Raw genomic sequence first — 16,601 nt, 5'->3', positions numbered from 1 at the left:
ACACACAGAGAAAATGAGGCAGGACTAGGAGACTTCTCATCCCCTGGGTGATAGGTGGGAATAGGGAGCCGGAGACACAAATGGAAGCCCAAACTCCTAACAAGAGTGTGGCTCAGAGCTGCCACCCCCGTGCGGGCTGGAGGGAATGGGAGAAGCAGGCTGTTTCTCCCTAAGGAGGGAGTTTGAGGATTGTTTTTTTCTCTTCGCTCCTTGTTTGCATTGTTTGAAGACCTTGGTGTGTGTGTGTCTGAGTTCTGATTAGCGCCGAAGTGTCCTTGTCAGATCGGGATGCCTCTGAGTAGAGCTGACTCTCCCGCCCCAGCCTCATCGCCCCACAGGCTTGGTCGGGACCTCGCCTTGGTCTCGGACACACTCTGGAGCATGTTGTCTGTGGTTTCTCGTCCTCCGAGGGTGCATTTGGACTTGGAAGGCTGTCAGAACGTATTTGGAGCCGGGCCTAGTGAATAAATGGTTGGTGGTGAATCTGGGAAATTGAGTGTTCAGAGAAGTGGTTTAAAAGAAAAAAGATCCTGAAGTTTGCTTTTTGCCTTTTCAGCAATGGGCACTTTGCAATAAATAGAATACGTAACACCACAACGTGACGTGCCCAGGGACTTGACTTTGTCCTCTGCAGAAACTGAAGGAGGAACCAGAGGCCTTTGACACAGTGCCAGGTGGGCAGCAGTGTTATTTATGGACGCGCACCGTGCGGACTCGCAGGGCCCTCTCTTCAGGTGCGTGGAGGCCGGTGCTGGGGGGAGGAGGGGGCGGGGCGGGGGTCCTGAGATGCAGCCTCTGCTCCCTGGCTCTGGTTCTGGTTTGCTAGCAATCACCCGGCCTTCACAGCAAATGTCACTCAGCTGCGGGGGGAGGAAAAGGAAATTTGATCCATTTCACAGAGCCCTCGGAGCAGGAGAGAACTGGGAGGCAGGAAAGTGTGAGGCAGCAAGCGGACTGTGGACATGGCGGCTCTTTCATGCTCTCTGGCCCCCAGTAAGGTACGATTCACTTCTACTCCCAGGGCGTCGATGCATTCTGTAAACAATTATCTGTAAAATATCCTCGGCACCAAACATTGCCCAGGATCTGAAATGCCACTTCAAGTACTTTGTTTACTGATTTTAGATTTTTCAAGTACCACTGACTTTAAATGAATCTTGTAATGATCAGCTAAACTGCACTGATGTTGTGAAAACCTCACTCATGTATTTGAAAGGCGGTGACAAGAGAGAGGGAGACACAGAGAGATAAAGAGACCTTCCATCCCCTGGTTCACCCACAATAGTCGGGGTCGGGTCAGACCAAAGCCAGGAGCCAGGGACTCCATCTGTGAATCCCAGTGAGCTGCAGGATCTTGGGTACTGGAGCCATGACCTGGTGCTTCAGAGGCGCATTAGCAGGGAGCTGGACGGGGAAACAGGGCTGAGGCTCGAACCGGAGTTCTAATACGGGATGCTGGCATCCCAAGTGGTGGCAAAACCCACCGTGACACCCGCCTGCGTCTCAGGGAAGCTTTAGAGTTGGTTCTTTCATAAACAGAGGAAAAGGACTCAGGGGGTTAACTCCCAAATACTTACTGCCCGTGCTTGCCCTGTGTTCAGATTCCTCTTGCTTCGAGGCCTGGTCTTTGGGGAGACAGGCTTGTGTGTTTGTTTCAGGAAACCATTTCTTCCTACGTGGATCCTGGACTTAGGTAGCCCTCTTCTAAAAGGCTGCAATTATAGGGGGGCATCAAAGCCAATTTGCCATTACTTTTAAGATTTCCAAATGTAAATATGTCAGTCTTGTGGTTTAGCTCCATTAACGTTGCTGTAGTATATCAGAGAATGTTTTTATGTCTAGATCCCTGTGAAGCAAAAGGGAAATTTTAAAAGCAGCACATCGGATTAGTCACATGCATGCTAGCAAAAGAGCATGGGTGTTTCCAATTAAGTTGTCTTCCTTTGACTGCTTTATGGGGAACAGATGAGAAACTCACACCTCATTGCAGCGAAAGGGCCCTGGATAGGAGGCCAAAAGTCTTGGGCTTGGGAATGTGAGCAAGTTGTTGAAACTCTTCGAGTCTTTGTTTTCTCTTATAAAGTGAGAATCCTATCTGGTCTACTAATGTCAGAGTATTGTGCACTAAACAAATAAATGCATTGTAAACTGTTGGCTGTTGTATAAACGTTGGTGAGTAGGAATTGCATGCGTTTGGTTATGAGTCATGGAAATGAACTGCGGCTAACTGATGCTAGAGGGAGTTTGTTGTAGGGCTAGCAGAGGCTCACAGAATTGTCGGGAGTCTGGAAGATGGGGCTGGGGTGGGACACAAAAAATAAAGGCAGCTGAGAAGCTGGGCATTTCCAAAGCCCCAGCAGGACCTGCCGGTGAGGATGGAGTGGGCTCTGCTCTGGTCACTTCTGGTCCCTTTGACCCTGTGCTGTGGTTTAATTACTGGCGACGGAGCATCTGGCTGCCTTCGGTTGGGAAGGACGTGACTCCTGACCGCTGTCCTATACTGTGTCTAGTATGGAAAATGTAGTTTCTCTAAAGAAATCAGAGTGCTGATGGAAGCTGAAAATTGCACAGTGGGAGTTGAGTGCGCCTTGTTTGCCCAGTATTACATGGAACTCGTGTATGCGCTCAGCAGCTCCGAGCCTCTGCTCCCTGGGCTGTGGTCTGAATGTTCATGTGCCCCTCGTAACAGAGGAAGTCCTGTGTGGAAATCCTGATGCTCAAGGGGGTGTTATTAGGAGGTGTGGTCTTCGGAGGTGCTTAGGGAGTTAGAACCCTTGTAAGAGGCTGGAGGGTTGCTTCTCCCACCCCGGGGATCCAGGGAAAGGGCATCGCTGGTGACCAGGAAACTGGCCTTCATCGGACACCAAAGCCGTTGGTGCTTTGATCTTGGCATTCTCAGCCTCCAGAGCTGTGTGAGGTCAATTTGTTGGTGGTATTTTGTTATAGTAGCTCAAACAAAGACAATATTCTGAGATCAATATTTACTGTTTCCCCCATTTGTGATATAATATTACAAAAAAGATTTATTTATCTGAAAGGCAGAGTTGAGAGAAAGAGAGAAAGAGAGAGAGACCTTCCATCACCTGGTTCACTCTCCAAATGGCCACAATAGCTGGAGCTGGGCCGGTCTGAAGCCAAGAGCCAGGAACTTCTCCTGGGTCTTCCCCATATATAGCAGGTGCCTAAACGCTGGGGCATCTTCTACTGCTTTCTCATTAGCAGGGAGCTGGATTGGAAGTGGAGCTGGGTGTCTACCTGGGACACACATGGGGTGTCGGTGCTGCAGAAGCAGCTTAACCTGCTACCCCACAGCACTGGCCCAGTGTGTAACATTTATAAGTGCAGATTCAGTGATTCTGAGCCCTTGTTCCCAGTCACCACGGGGACTCCCTGCTTTGAGTTTCACTTCCCAAGAAGAAGAAGAATGGCTCCAACCAAAGGGTCAGCGCCAACCATCCTGCCTCCAGAACAGAAGAGGGAGCTTGAGATCTGACTCCACCTACCCAGGAGACCTAGACTGGGGTTTTGCAGTATTGCTGGTCAATTTGACCCTATTGAACTCTAAATGACCCAGCTTCCTTGGAGTTGGCCTCCTTGGCACTGCTTGAGGTTCATGGTTGACCACGTATGTACTGTCAGTCAGGTGTCCAGTGCACTGAAGTAACACACTGTCCATTGTCCAAAGTTCCTATCCTGGCGGTAGTTATTTTCCTATGTGTGGTAGTGGAAGGGAGAATCTGTGCTCCTTGTCTTCCAGTTCTTTCAAAGCCTAGTTGTGCTGCTGGTAGCAGTACCCAGGGGACTTCTGGTCTCAGCCGTAAGTCATATCTAGACCACTTCTCTCTCCTTGTCTTTGAGCACTTGCCCTGGGAGCAGAGGAAGTCCCTCTGTGTTTCTGTTCCAGAGCTCAACCCCATGCACTATCCTAGTAAAAACAAAAGTCTCCCCCTGACCGTGGAAAACTGTAATTCTTTCTAAGGATACTATTTACTGTCTCATAGACAGTAATTTTTCTCATAGACAGTGTTATTTCTTGAAGACGCGGAGGAAGATGTTGGAATGATGTACGCCACCTAAAATGGCCACACCACTCTTTCAGATGGGAGAGCAAGTCAGTTCTGAAAGAAAATTAAGTCAAGCAAGGCCCTTGAGGAAGGATGAGAATACTTACTCCTCGCCCTCATGGGTTGATCTCAAACATCAGGTCACTTGGAGAAATGGGAACTCTTGAATCCAGATGAGTCCTAGGGCCACTCAGGAAGAAGAGAAAGAGGCCGGAAGTATTGGGGCCAACTGTGCCTTGGGTTCTGTTGCCTTGAGTTAGGATTTTAGTAGAGGTCAGGGAGTTACCAAAGAGCAGTATGTGTGACCGTCTGGATTCACGTTGCTCCCCAAGATTTCTTTTAATCAGAGAAACTCAGTGGATGCAGATTTGAACTGTGAGGATACCAGGCCTTCCCATTATGCATAACCATCCAGAAATATTTTCAAGGATGCCACGAATGATTTGTTTGGGAAACTTCCTCAATTGGATCAGTGCTTGCCGTGAAATCACAACACATGAGAGCAATCAGATCTGCTGGGAAGATGATCGTTCGGAATTCCTTTTTTCCAAAACATTTCACAATTTGAGCCGTGGTTTTTCCTGAGAACTCTGTATACTCTGGGATCTCTCTCTAGCAAGAAATGCCTCGGGGCTGTATTCTCCAGCTCAGCCAGTGTGCTGCCCGATGCCAGTTAGGTTCATTTATAATACATCTTGACTCTTTGGCAGGTACTTATCAATATGCTTTGGTTTATTAAACAGGAAGATTAACATCCAGCTTGTGCATTTGCTCCCCCCCCCCAACACAGATGTACTTTAAAAAAAAAAATCAAGACATCTTGTTCAAATATTTTTGCTCCACTTTGGATGATGTTCCAGAAAAGGCAGCAGAGAGGCTCTGTGAGTATTTTTGGTGTGATCTAAGGAGTCCGGTGAAGAGCAGCACTCAGAAATGCATTGTGGTTTTTCCAGTGATCAAAAATGTTGCTCCGAGTTGCAGGATAACATTGGAAATGTATTTGTTTTCTGTTTGTTAGCACATTTTGGCCATAGCCATAATTGTTTACATGGGGAATGTTGAGTCAACATAATCTAACATGGTGTCACTGTGTTTTGGAATAAACATGTGTGGAGTACACGATACAGTGCTGCTCTGGCATTACAATCACATAATGTTGGCCGGTGCTGTGGCTCACTAGGCTAATTCTCCGCCTGTGGCGCCGGCACCCCGGGTTCTAGTCCCAGTCGGGGTGCCGGATTCTGTCCTGGTCGCTCCTCTTCCTGTCCAACTCTCTGCTGTGGCCCAGGAGTGCAGTGGAGGATGGCCCAAGTGCTTGGGCCCTGCACCCCATGGGAGACCAAGAGAAGCACCTGGCTCCTGGCTTTGGATCGGCGCGGTGCGCCGGCCAATTGGGGGGGGGGGGGGGCGAACCAATGGAAAAAGGAAGACCTTTCTCTCTGTCTCTCTCTCTCACTGTCCACTCTGCCTGTCAAAAAATAAAAAATAAAAAAACTGGGCCCTGATTGGTGAAACCATTTGCCCAGGATCAGAGAGCTAGTCATTTTCAGAGCTCCAGTGAATCTGGTCTTGTTAGCGTCACCTGCTCTTTGTACTGTTCCATGAAGCTGGTGATGTGTTTTCTCTGTGGCTGGCCCTTCCCCTCATACATATAAGACCACTCTGGGTAGGTATTTCTATTGTGATGGCTAATCTATAGCAGAATAGACTGAATCAAAGCTTGTTGCCTAGCCTACAGAACTTCTGTATCTCCTTTATTAGTCTGTATCTCCTTTATTAGCCAGGAGAAATGAAGTAAGTAGGGAAAATTCATGTTTTTGCTGATATTTACATCATGATTCCATGATTGAAGCTGGCTTGAATTAGAACTCATTTCTGCACGGAGAAACTAGAGCTTAGGGGAAGTGCAAAATTAGAGATCAGGAAGAGGGCCTGAAAAATCTTGCAAGGGAGAAGCTGAAGCTCTTGGCTGAATATACTTAATGGAGCCATTTGTTTGAGTGCTGACCTGGTGACAGATGGAGGAGAGAACCATTTCTTTGGGAGATTTGATCAGAACAAACAAGATTCAAATCTCTAGCTTTGAAAGGAGGTGTCAGACAGACCTCCAGTTCAAAGCTGGGTCTGTCACACACCATGTGCTCTTAAGTTTAGGGTCTCAGTTTCCTTACCTAAGAACGAAAGAAAAGAATGCTTGATCTCAAGGTGTTGTAGTGAGGTCATTGTATTGTAGGAAGGACAAGGTTCCTGTGTCCAGAGGGGGTAGATTAAACGGGACACGGGTTGTCCTACCATATCAAGAGGCGGTCTCTTCCTCCACCACATAGCATCTGGCCTGTCCTTGTGACTGGCTTTGACTTTGACATTAGCAGAAATTATACTGTATGAGTCCTGGGGTCTGGGCCTCCAGACACCACGTAGGTTCAACCTCTGCTTCTGTGGAGAGCTACCCTGAGGCCACCATGGAGGAAGCTAATTCAGCCTGTTGGAGAACAAGAGGCCACACCGGGAAGGCATGCTCTGACGTGACCAACTGGTTAGTGAGTTGTTAGACATGGGAAGGAGGTTGTCTTAGACCTTGCATCCCTTGCAAACCTCTACCTGAATCCAGCCACATGTGACAGCCTGGATGGTAGATCCACACGTGAGTGCACAGCCATGCTCGCACCTGCAGGGCACGCCCATACTCAGTTGGCCTCACAGGCGCTTCGGAGGTTGTGCTGCCTGTTCAGCTTGGCTTTGGGTTTTCCCTGAACCCGTTTCTCCTGGCAGTCTGCTCTTTCCCAAGCCCTGTGCCTGCCTTTTTCCCTGGCCGCATGCTGGGGACATACAGGCTGAGTGCCACTGGCATGCTGTGTCTTGGTGCATGGAGTAAGTATGTGTGAGCAGTTTGGGCCCATTTACGACTTCAGCCAGAGCTGCCATCCCCAGATGAGTGTATAGACTGGGTAGTGAGCCAGTGAACAGTGTCATGTGAGTATGGTTCCTTTTCCCAAGTCCTATAATCAGTGGATTTGAAATCCAGTCCTTGTACAGAACACATTTTTATGAGTGGAGCTAGTCTTGCTTGTTAGATAACGATAATTAAACATAGTGTTTTACAGTTTGTAAAACAGGCCCTAGAAGTTTATCTTAATTTACCCTGATAATAACCCTATGAGGAAATGGAGTTTTCTGTCTTATAAGATTAACCTAAAGCTAGTGACTTTTAAAAGTCATTAGAATCAGCCGGCGCTGTGGCTCACTAGGCTAGTCCTCCGCCTGCGGTGCCGGTACCCTGGGTTCTAGTCCCAGTCGGGGCGCCGGATTCTGTTCCAGTTGCTCCTCTTCCAGTCCAGCTCTCTGCTGTGGCCTGGGAGTGCAGTGCAGGATGGCCCAAGTGCTTGGGCCCTGCACCTGCGTAGGAGACCAGGAGGAAGCTCCTGGCTTCGGATCGGTGCAGCATGCCAGCCGCAGTGCTAGCCGTAGCGGCCATTTAGGGGGTGAACCAACAGAAGGAAGACCTCTCTCTCTCTCTCTCTTTCTGTAACTCTGTCAAAAAAATTTTTTTAAAAAGTCATTAGAATCAGAGGGAAGGAGCAGTGTTCATCTTCTGCTGTTTGGATGCCATTTTTAATTTCTGGGTCCTGGCTGCCACCTAAGTGAGGTACAAATACCTGACACCATGATGTCCCTGGTAACCGGGTATACAAGTTGTGTTTCAAATAGTCCATTAGTGACGGGGTTTGATTTCAGTGTTTACTTTTACCTTTGTCTCTGAGAGCCTCTCATAGTGCGTCCTGGGCTTATGTGGTGCTGCTCCCTGGTGCTCTTGCTGCAGGATGAACAGTTGCTCCTCAAGTACTTGCTGTGTCCTTTATCGTTGCTGAACAGTGTTAGGTGTTGTCACTGAGTTCTGAGCTGAAAACGACCTTCTCAGTGGCTGTCTTACTACAGTGAAGCCTGTACTGGCTGGGGTTGTCTCGGGAGCACAAAGCAACCAGAGTTAGATATTCCCAGAGGCAGTGGCTTATAGTAGGGGGTCAATGAAATGTCTTCTGCAGTAGACTAATACAGTTGGCCATCAGGGAGCTGCAAATCAACCTAGCAAAGAGGCATACTTCCTACCCCCTCTGATGGCTGTAATCCAAGGGGCAGACGTGGGGCAGGCGTTTGGCACAGTCGTTAAACCACTGCTCGGGAAGTGGGCATCCTGTATCCGAGTGCCTCAATTAGGGTTCTGGCTCTGCTCCTCTTTCCAAGTTCCTGCCAGTGTTTACCCTGGGAGGCAGCAGTGATGGCTCAAGTGTGTGGGAGCCTGGCACCCACGTGGGAGACCCAAGTTGAATTATCGGCTCCTAGCTATACAACCAAGTCTCTCTCTCTCTCTCTCATCAAAGCCTGTGCCCTTCCCACTGAAACATCCATTCGTGTGATTCCAAGTTCCTGTTTGAGACAAACATAGGATGTGACAGAGTTTAGGGCCTATAGAATTTAGGATGGACAGAAACACCAAGGCAAAGCTAGTGCGCCCTTCGTGCCTGCAGTTTGATTAATCTTACTTACCCTTGACAAAAGGGGCAGAGTCGCACACCGCTGCCTGAAGACAGGGACCCAGGCAAATTCTGCAGGCCATTAGTCCCTGGATGTGACTTGCCAAACACACATGATTGTCCTGTTGTTTTTCAACTGGCCAAAGTGTTGGCCCTTAGAGCAAGAAACGTCCCTGCTTGTGAGGGCACCCAGGGACTTCTTTGTATAGCAGGACTGCAGGCAGCTGCTATGAGCATGGAGGTCGGGCATGCATGGGCTGAGGACATGAGGACACCTGCCTCTTGCCTTCAGAGAGGGAACAAATGACAGCATTTGTTGCCCTGGATTGGAGCAGCCTGGCAGCGTGTGTGAGAGCCTTGCACGCTCTGTCTTCTCCGTGAGCATTGGTCCCTCTGTTCATATCTGGAGCAGGGAACAGATGTTTCATCAAAAGACACATTTAAAATAAAGATAATTATGCAGTAAGAGGCTTAATTACATCAGCTTATTCAAGTCCACTTAATTGCCTGACAGCCCGAGTGCCTCCCTCTTATTTGCAGCCGAGGCTCTCATGTTTTGCTGGTTTATCAAATCCTTTGATGGCTCAAGGAAGATGTTATTGACTTAGCAATTCAGAAAATATCAATTCCTCATACACAGCTGGTAGAGGAGAATGTAAATATTTTTAACAAGTAATAAAGAATCATCATTTTCCTAGAGGTGGCTTATAGAGGTGTCCTATAAACAATTAATAGCTGAAATAATTCAGAGGTAAGCCTGAACGAGGTATTTCATCCGTAGTTGACTCCTGGTCATTTTTGTAACCTGTCTGTCATGTTAAGATCCCAGGAAAAAGGTGATCTGCTAATTTAAAGAGGCTGTTTGAATCACGTGACAGCGAGTGAGGTAATTAAGCAGGAGAAGCAGCTTTAGGCTGCTGTTCCCATGTTCCTTAGCTTTAAGGCACCATTAGTTCTTTTTCGGACTGATGTCCTGTGTGCTCTCTCCCAGCCCCTCATGGAGTGTCAGTCTTTGAGAAGCTATTGATTTTACTTGCTACATCTGTTTTCACTCTCTTTTTTTTTTTATTTGACAAGTAGAGTTATAGACAGTGAGAGAGACAGAGACAGAGAGAAAGGTCTTCCTTCCATTGGTTCACTCCCCTAATGGCCGCTACGGCCGGTGCTGTGCCGATCCGAAGCCAGGAGCCAGGTGCTTCTCCTGGTCTCCCATGGGGTGCAGGGCCCAAGCACCTGGGCCATCCTCCACTGCACTCCTGGGCCACAGCAGAGAGCTGGCCTGGAAGAGGAGCAACCGGGACAGAATCCGGCGCCCATATGGGATGCCGGCGCTACGGGCGGAGGATTAACCAAGTGAGGCACTGCGCTGGCCCCCTCTGTTTTCTCTTACCATTCATTTCTTCACCAAACCTTGCAACTTGATTTCTGCCCATGGCAGTGTTCTAAAGCGCAGGGTAGGGGAGTCAAATTCTGCTTCTGTTCAGTTCTGGTCTCCTTATGTAAACTCTCCTACCATGGCTTCTGGGGTACTGTTGGAAGTTGTTGGATTTACCTCCTGGACCAGTGGGGATCAGGGCAGGAGACAGGATGCACACCCACACTGAGTAAATGAAGAAAGTATAATGAAAGGCAGAGTACAAGAAATGACCAAGGGATGGGGCAGTAGGCTGGGACTAGAGACAGAGGAGCTGTGACCCTTCCTGGGGACAAGAGGTGGGAGCCATTTCCAGAACTGCTGCATGGAGAAGACACCACACAGTAGCTGTGGACCTCAGAGAGGGGCGCAGCCAACCTGGGCAACCAAGCAGGGAGGGAGCCAGGGGACAAGCAACCAACTGCATTGTCTTCCCCACCTCTCATCTCGACCAGAGGTTTCCACTGGCCAGAGTGCACTCAGTGCCGGAGCAGAGCCAGCAGAAAGAGGACCGTGGACGTCGCTAACGCACACAGGTCAGCTCCCGGGGCACAGCACAGGGTGGGAAGCGGAGTTGGAAGAAGAAATGGAGACGACCCCAGCAGACTCCTATTTTTCTTGTGTTTTTGCCTTTTTTTTTTCTGGACACTCTGGTGTCAGATCATTTCAGATTTCATGTCCTCTATCCTGTGGTCCAGATGCTGGGTTCATTTTCTTACATGGTGTATTTTATTCCTTGAACTCCACTATCCCTCCCTTCTCCCCACATCCATGATAACTTCTGCATTCCTTCCCGTGAAGCACGTTTTCCATCTCATTGAAGTATCAGTCTTGCTTATTTTAGAGACACGTTCCCATGTCTGGAGACTATGAGGGCACTGTTCACCTTCCCCCAGTCCACCAACAGGTTCACTATCACCTGCTACAAACTCATGGCCTGGAGGAGCGACTTAAGTATCCTCACTAGCATGTCCTATTTCTACTTTCCTTGCGAAAACTATGACTTTGGGGTTGGGATTTCGGAGGGTTGAGCCCCTGCCTGTGATGTTGGCATCCCAAATGGGCACTGTTTCAAGTCCTGGCTGCTCTACTTCCGATTCAGCTCCCTGCTAATGTGGCTGGGAATGCAGTGGAAGATGACCCAAGTCTCTGGGCCTGTAAACCCATGTGGGAGACCTGGATGAGGCTCATTTCCTGGCTTTGGCCTGGCACAGCCCCGACCATTGAAGCCATTTGGGGAGTCAACCTGTGGATGGAAGCTCCCTCTCTCTCTCTCTGTAACTTATTGTTTGAGTAAATAAATTAAAAGAAAAACCAAACAATCTATGAAACTGCAAGCAATACAAAGCATCCCACTTACCAGCCCACCCACAACCCACTTATTCACAGCAACTAACTCTTCCTTTATGCCAGGCCATTGGCCCCTACAGGTAGAACTTTATTTATTTATTTATTTATTTATTTATTTTTGACAGGCAGAGTGGACAGTGAGAGAGTGAGACAGAAAGAAAGGTCTTCCTTTGCCGTTGGTTCACCCTCCAATGGCCGCCACAGCCGGCGTGCTGCGGCCGGCGCACCGCGCTGATCCGAAGGCAGGAGCCAGGTGCTTCTCCTGGTCTCCCATGGGGTGCAGGGCCCAAGCACTTGGGCCATCCTCCACTGCACTCCCGGGCCACAGCAGAGAGCTGGCCTGGAAGAGGGGCAAGCGGGACAGAATCCGGCGCCCCGGGCGCCTCAAGGCGGAGGATTAGCCTAGTGAGCCGCGGCACCAGCCTACGGGTAGAACTTATATACTGCTCAGAATAACCCAGATCACTGTCACCTTAAGAATCACGTAAAACATGCTTTTCCTGTCCCTGAACCCCAGGGAGATCCTCTGAATAGGACATGGCTTGTGCATTTGTTTTCAAGAAACGTCAGTGTGTGTTTAGAATGGTAGGGTGAGTTCCTAGGGCCCAGTATTCCGGTTCATGGTTGTCTGCTGTGAATGCTGTCCACACCCTCATCCTCTTCATCTCTGCTCCAGGAACCTGCTGTGGATGCTGTGTGTCATATACTGTGGGCAGGTGTACACAAGTGATGAGCGGAAGTGCCTGCTCCAGACTGACTCTCTTATCTGTTTAGTCTGTTTTTAAAAAAAGATTTATTTTATTTATTTGAAAGAGTTACAGAGAGAGGTAGAGACAAAGAGGGGGGAGAGAGAGAGAGAGAGAGAGAAAGAGAGAGGTATCTTCCATCTGCTGGTTCACTCCCCAAATGGTTTCAATGGCAGGAGCTGAGCCAATCCGAAGTCAGGAGCCAGGAGCTTCTTCTGGATCTCCCCTGTGGATGCAGGCCTCAGGACTTGGGCTATCCTCTGCTGCTTTGCCAGATGGATTAGCAGGAAGGTGGATTGGAAGTGGAGCAGTGCCTAACTCACTGCACCACAGCACAAGTCCCCATCTGGTTACTCTAAATGGAGGCGCTCTTGCATCCCTGGCTGCACAGAACCCTCCTCCGCGGACCTAGCTCCTCCCATCCCAACAACGGAAGGCTCTACGGCCTCAGAGCCCCAGCTCCCTTCTTTGTCCATTGAAATCCTTTGCAGCCTCCAGGCTGAGTTCCTATACAAGACTGCTTGCTTCTGTGAAGTATGCCCTGACCTCAGATGCAATGAGTGCACCCCTCTTTGACCTTCCAAAGGCGTCTACTGCACGGAAGGAAAGGAGAGCTGTCAGATTACACAGCGCCTTCACAGTGTGACAGACCCCAGGCTAATCAGAAGTGTTATCTTGTCTACTCCCCATCACCACCTCTCAAGATGGTATTTTTAGCTCTATTTACATATAATAAAAAAAAGCCAAACTGAAAGAAGTATCACAATGAGCTTCAGATCACATAGATATTAACTGATAGAACTAGGAATCATAAATGAATTTCTTTTGGTTCAGAAATGTTTCCCTCTTACTACATTTGTTTATGCAGTATATTTGGTTGTTTATATCAGTGTTGCAAATTCAATTTCTTCAGGGATCTGATAGGTAATATAATTGTATGAAGTGGCTACTTGGAAGTCAGAAAAAATGAGCTTGTGAGTGCATGCCCAGCTTAGAATATTCAAGTTAGGGCTGGCGCCGCGGCTCACTAGACTAATCCTCTGCCTAGCGGCGCCGGCACACCAGGTTCTAGTCTCAGTCGGGGCACCGGATTCTGTCCCGGTTGCCTCTCTTCCAGGCCAGCTCTTTGCTGTGGCCAGGGAGTGCAGTGGAGGATGGCCCAAGTGCTTGGGCCCTGCACCCCATGGGAGACCAGGAGAAGTACCTGGCTCCTGCCTTTGGATAGGCGCAGCGCGCTGGCCGTGGCGGCCATTGGAGGGTGAACCAACAGCAAAAGGAAGACCTTTCTCTCTGTCTCTCTCTCCCTCTCTCTCTCTCACTCTCACTGTCCACTCTGCCTGCAAAAAAAAAAAAAAAAAAAAAAAAAATTTCAAGTTAGAAACTCAGCAAAACGGGCAGATAAAATACCTACAAACCCTGGTTAAATACCTGATTACTTGACTGAAGTGGGAAACCTTCAAGGCTGGGCCTGTAACCTGACAGGTTAGCAGACACTGGGTGTTCAGGCCAAGCCTCTGCACAATGTCACTGCCGGACAGATGTCTGCTAAGTTGAATGTAAAAAGCAGAAAACTTGTTTCTAACATTCAAATTGAGAGTTGTCATTTTGTTTCCATAGAATCTGCCGGTAACAATGTCATTTAAAGCTATTAAAACGGTTTGGCTAAAATCTACCCTTTTCCTAATGCATCCTCTCCATCCCCATCTAGAATTCAAAAGCAAGAGACGAGACCTCAAGGCCCGAAATTACAGGTAGGTCTGATTTTTTTGTCATTGGCTTTAAAAAGAATCACAAAACAGATGCTTTTATTCCCAGTGGCCCTGAAAATGTGGTCTGTTCAACGGGACAGAGTGGCTTTGCCTCTGAGATGCATTTTGTTTATTACCTACAAGCTCTGCTTAAAATGAGGGCATTATGCCGTGAAGGCTCGAATGAGACTCAGGTGTGTCATGTGAGTGTGCCTCTGGGAACCATGGCCGCGGCCAGTTCTTCCTCTGATAGGTTACCCGTCCCTGCGAACCACTACATCAACCTAATTGGCTTCCAGGAGAAACCCTGGTATGTGGCTCTCAAAATACAGAAAATGAAAGAGAATTGCTTCAAGAAAGCCAAGACCCAAAACCACTGTCAATTACACTTGTTTCCTGACAAGGCAGATTTATAGGTAACCTTATTTTATAAAAATTATAAAGCCTCCAAGCTAAAAATAAGTTTCTTGGATCCAAACCAGGAGATGAAAAGTTTATTTCATCGTACAAGAATGTGTTTGCCTTCATGTTCTACTAGTGTGGATGTTGTACAGATTTATACATACCAATTTTCTCAGTGTGACGTTTAAGGCAGTCCTTAAAATGGCAGGTCCTGCTTAAGACAACATTATAAATTTATCTTCAAGGAGGAGAAGGATGTTTTAGAGTGATTAAAGGTAATGCCTTAAAACACCTGATCGTGGGTAGTCATTTCAAGTTAATACTGGAGAATTTTGGAAATATCCCCAGTGAACTCCCAGGTTTCCTGTCCATTTATGATCCTTTTTAAGGACAGCCACAAAGATTGACCATTTGCAACTGGAAATCTTAAAACTGCTTTTCCTATATTTATCTAAGTGTAATTAGCATATGTTTTAGATTATACTTTGCACTACTTTGCCAAGAGTTTTTCAAGTAATTTTATTTTTAGACAGATATAGTACTCTGAGATCATAGGACAACCAAAGTCTGACAATTACTGCCTCGCTTTACAGCCTTACTTTTTAGCTTGCATTTTGGGACTTTCTCAGTAAATCAAAGATGTCTCAGTTCCTGACAGCAGTACTTAAGAAATTTTGGGTTTTCTATTGGTCTTTTGATTTTAACTCCCCAGTTACTTGCCCTGTTGTTCCTTGATCCTAAAATGATACCCGTCCCTACTTTATTCTCTCACTACAGTTACATCACATTTTTTGGTTTCTAATTAGTATTCAGTGTTTGTATGATTATGACCATGTAAATATATAAGTAGGTCAGTGTGTAAATATGAGCACAGAGACAATTGTCTATATTATATTTAATATATTTGAGGTCCCTTTTGTTTTCCCTGAATCCAGTAACTTAGAGTGTTCCAAGGTGGTCATGCACTCTCCAGGTCATGCTTTTCTGACTTAAATTTGACCTCTTCACTGGTTACCTGACCCCAAAGGAATGGTTTTCTGTGTTGGTGTAATGCGTCGCTTGCTTTCTGAAGGAACTCTAAACATCCTTTTAATCTGGTCTACCACATCAGGCTGCCCGTCTGGGTTTTTGTTTCTTCTCTCCGTGCTGGAAACTCCCATCCTTCCTCTCTGATGTGGTCTTGTTCTGTAGAAAGTGGTAGATTCCAGAACTTTCCAACATCCTCTCCCTTTCCTGCATCTATGCTCTTTACAAGGTGGCTTTATAGCTCCTCTTGGCAAGCAGAGAAATTTAGCTCCCTTCTCTTGCACCTTGGCTGGCATTGTGACTTGTTTCAACCCATAGAACGCAGTGGAAGTGGTGACCTGCCTCTTCCTTCAGCCTCTTCCCCTGTTTCAGCCTTGCTACTCCTCATGTTAATAACCTCAGCCTAGGGGAGGATGACCCACAAGGATGACCCCTCCAGCTGTGGCTGTCCTAGACTGGGCAGCCTGTAGTTGACCCAGAAGTTGACTCTAAACACATGTTATCATCCCAGACCAGAAAAAACGCCCAGCTGAGCCTAGCTCATCAGGCCAACCTGCTGTATCTTGAGCTAAATAAATAGTTGCTGTTTTAAGCCACCGTTTTAGAGTGACTATGCAAAATCTGACTGGTTCTAAGACAACACAGCAAATTAATTACTTACAGGAGAAGAATAGATGATATCTTGAAGATGTGATGGTGATATGGGAAAATGGCGGCTGCAAACATGTTATTACCTCCATTCTTTATCTCAAATGGAAGAAGAATTTCCAAGCGGACAAGCAGAGAGACTCAGAAGCAAGATTTATTAGTCAAAGACCTCCAGCCAGAGCAGCATGGAGGGAGGCTTCCAAGAGAGGAAAAAACCAAAGGGGCTGGTGGTAGTGTGGTTTTTAAGTGCAGTCTTGGGGATGAAACTGTCAATCAGTAAGGTAGGGACAAACCCAACAGAAGACCTGATGTGTAATCCTTTATCCTGTCTGGCTTGCACACGGTAAAGCAGAAAACCATGGGAACCATGGAAGGGTGGGGTACGTAACTTGTTTTCACAATGAGCTGAGCTCAGGAGGATGAAATCACTACCCCCTTGCTGTTCTCATAGTAAATTTGGAGATTCCGAAGGAAGGAGCCTGAACATTTTGATCTTGCTAAAGGTAACCTTTTGGAGGGGAAAGCAAACACTCCACACCCCGAGTTCCACTGGGACCACCCTGACTGCCAGTTGACCTGTCTTACTCCTCACAATATTGGTCCTCATGAAACCTAGATAACACAGAAATCTGAAGTAGAGGCACAAGCTTTGGTTTAAGAAGGTACTGAGT

General features: G+C 47.5%; 1 protein-coding gene across 5 annotated transcripts in view; it reads left to right on the top strand.

Annotated features, from left to right (window-relative positions):
- The first annotated feature begins 456 nt into the window (after positions 1–456).
- LOC149126026 (uncharacterized) overlaps positions 457–16,601 on the top strand; it is an 84,168-nt gene continuing 68,023 nt past the window's right edge. For 2 of the 5 annotated variants that reach the window (XR_016235271.1, XM_089334894.1), the window contains exons 1-3: positions 764–998; positions 10,466–10,546; positions 13,815–13,857. Coding sequence is in view for 1 of the 5 variants with exons in the window: in XM_089334894.1 (XP_089191020.1) it covers positions 787–998; positions 10,466–10,546; positions 13,815–13,857 (336 nt within the window). In the remaining 4 variants the exon portion in view is untranslated. Of the gene's footprint in view, positions 735–763; positions 999–10,465; positions 10,547–13,814; positions 13,858–16,601 lie in introns of those variants that run through there. The other 3 variants (XR_016235274.1, XR_016235273.1, XR_016235272.1) reach the window with 3 other exon arrangements.

The sequence above is a fragment of the Oryctolagus cuniculus genome, chromosome 6 (genome assembly GCF_051225735.1).
Source record: "Oryctolagus cuniculus isolate XC-2025 breed Fujian yellow rabbit chromosome 6, ASM5122573v1, whole genome shotgun sequence".
NCBI classification, from domain to species: Eukaryota; Metazoa; Chordata; class Mammalia; order Lagomorpha; family Leporidae; genus Oryctolagus; species Oryctolagus cuniculus.
The sequence above is the reverse complement of the archived record's forward strand: the minus strand, read 5'-3'. Positions and strand labels throughout refer to the sequence as shown.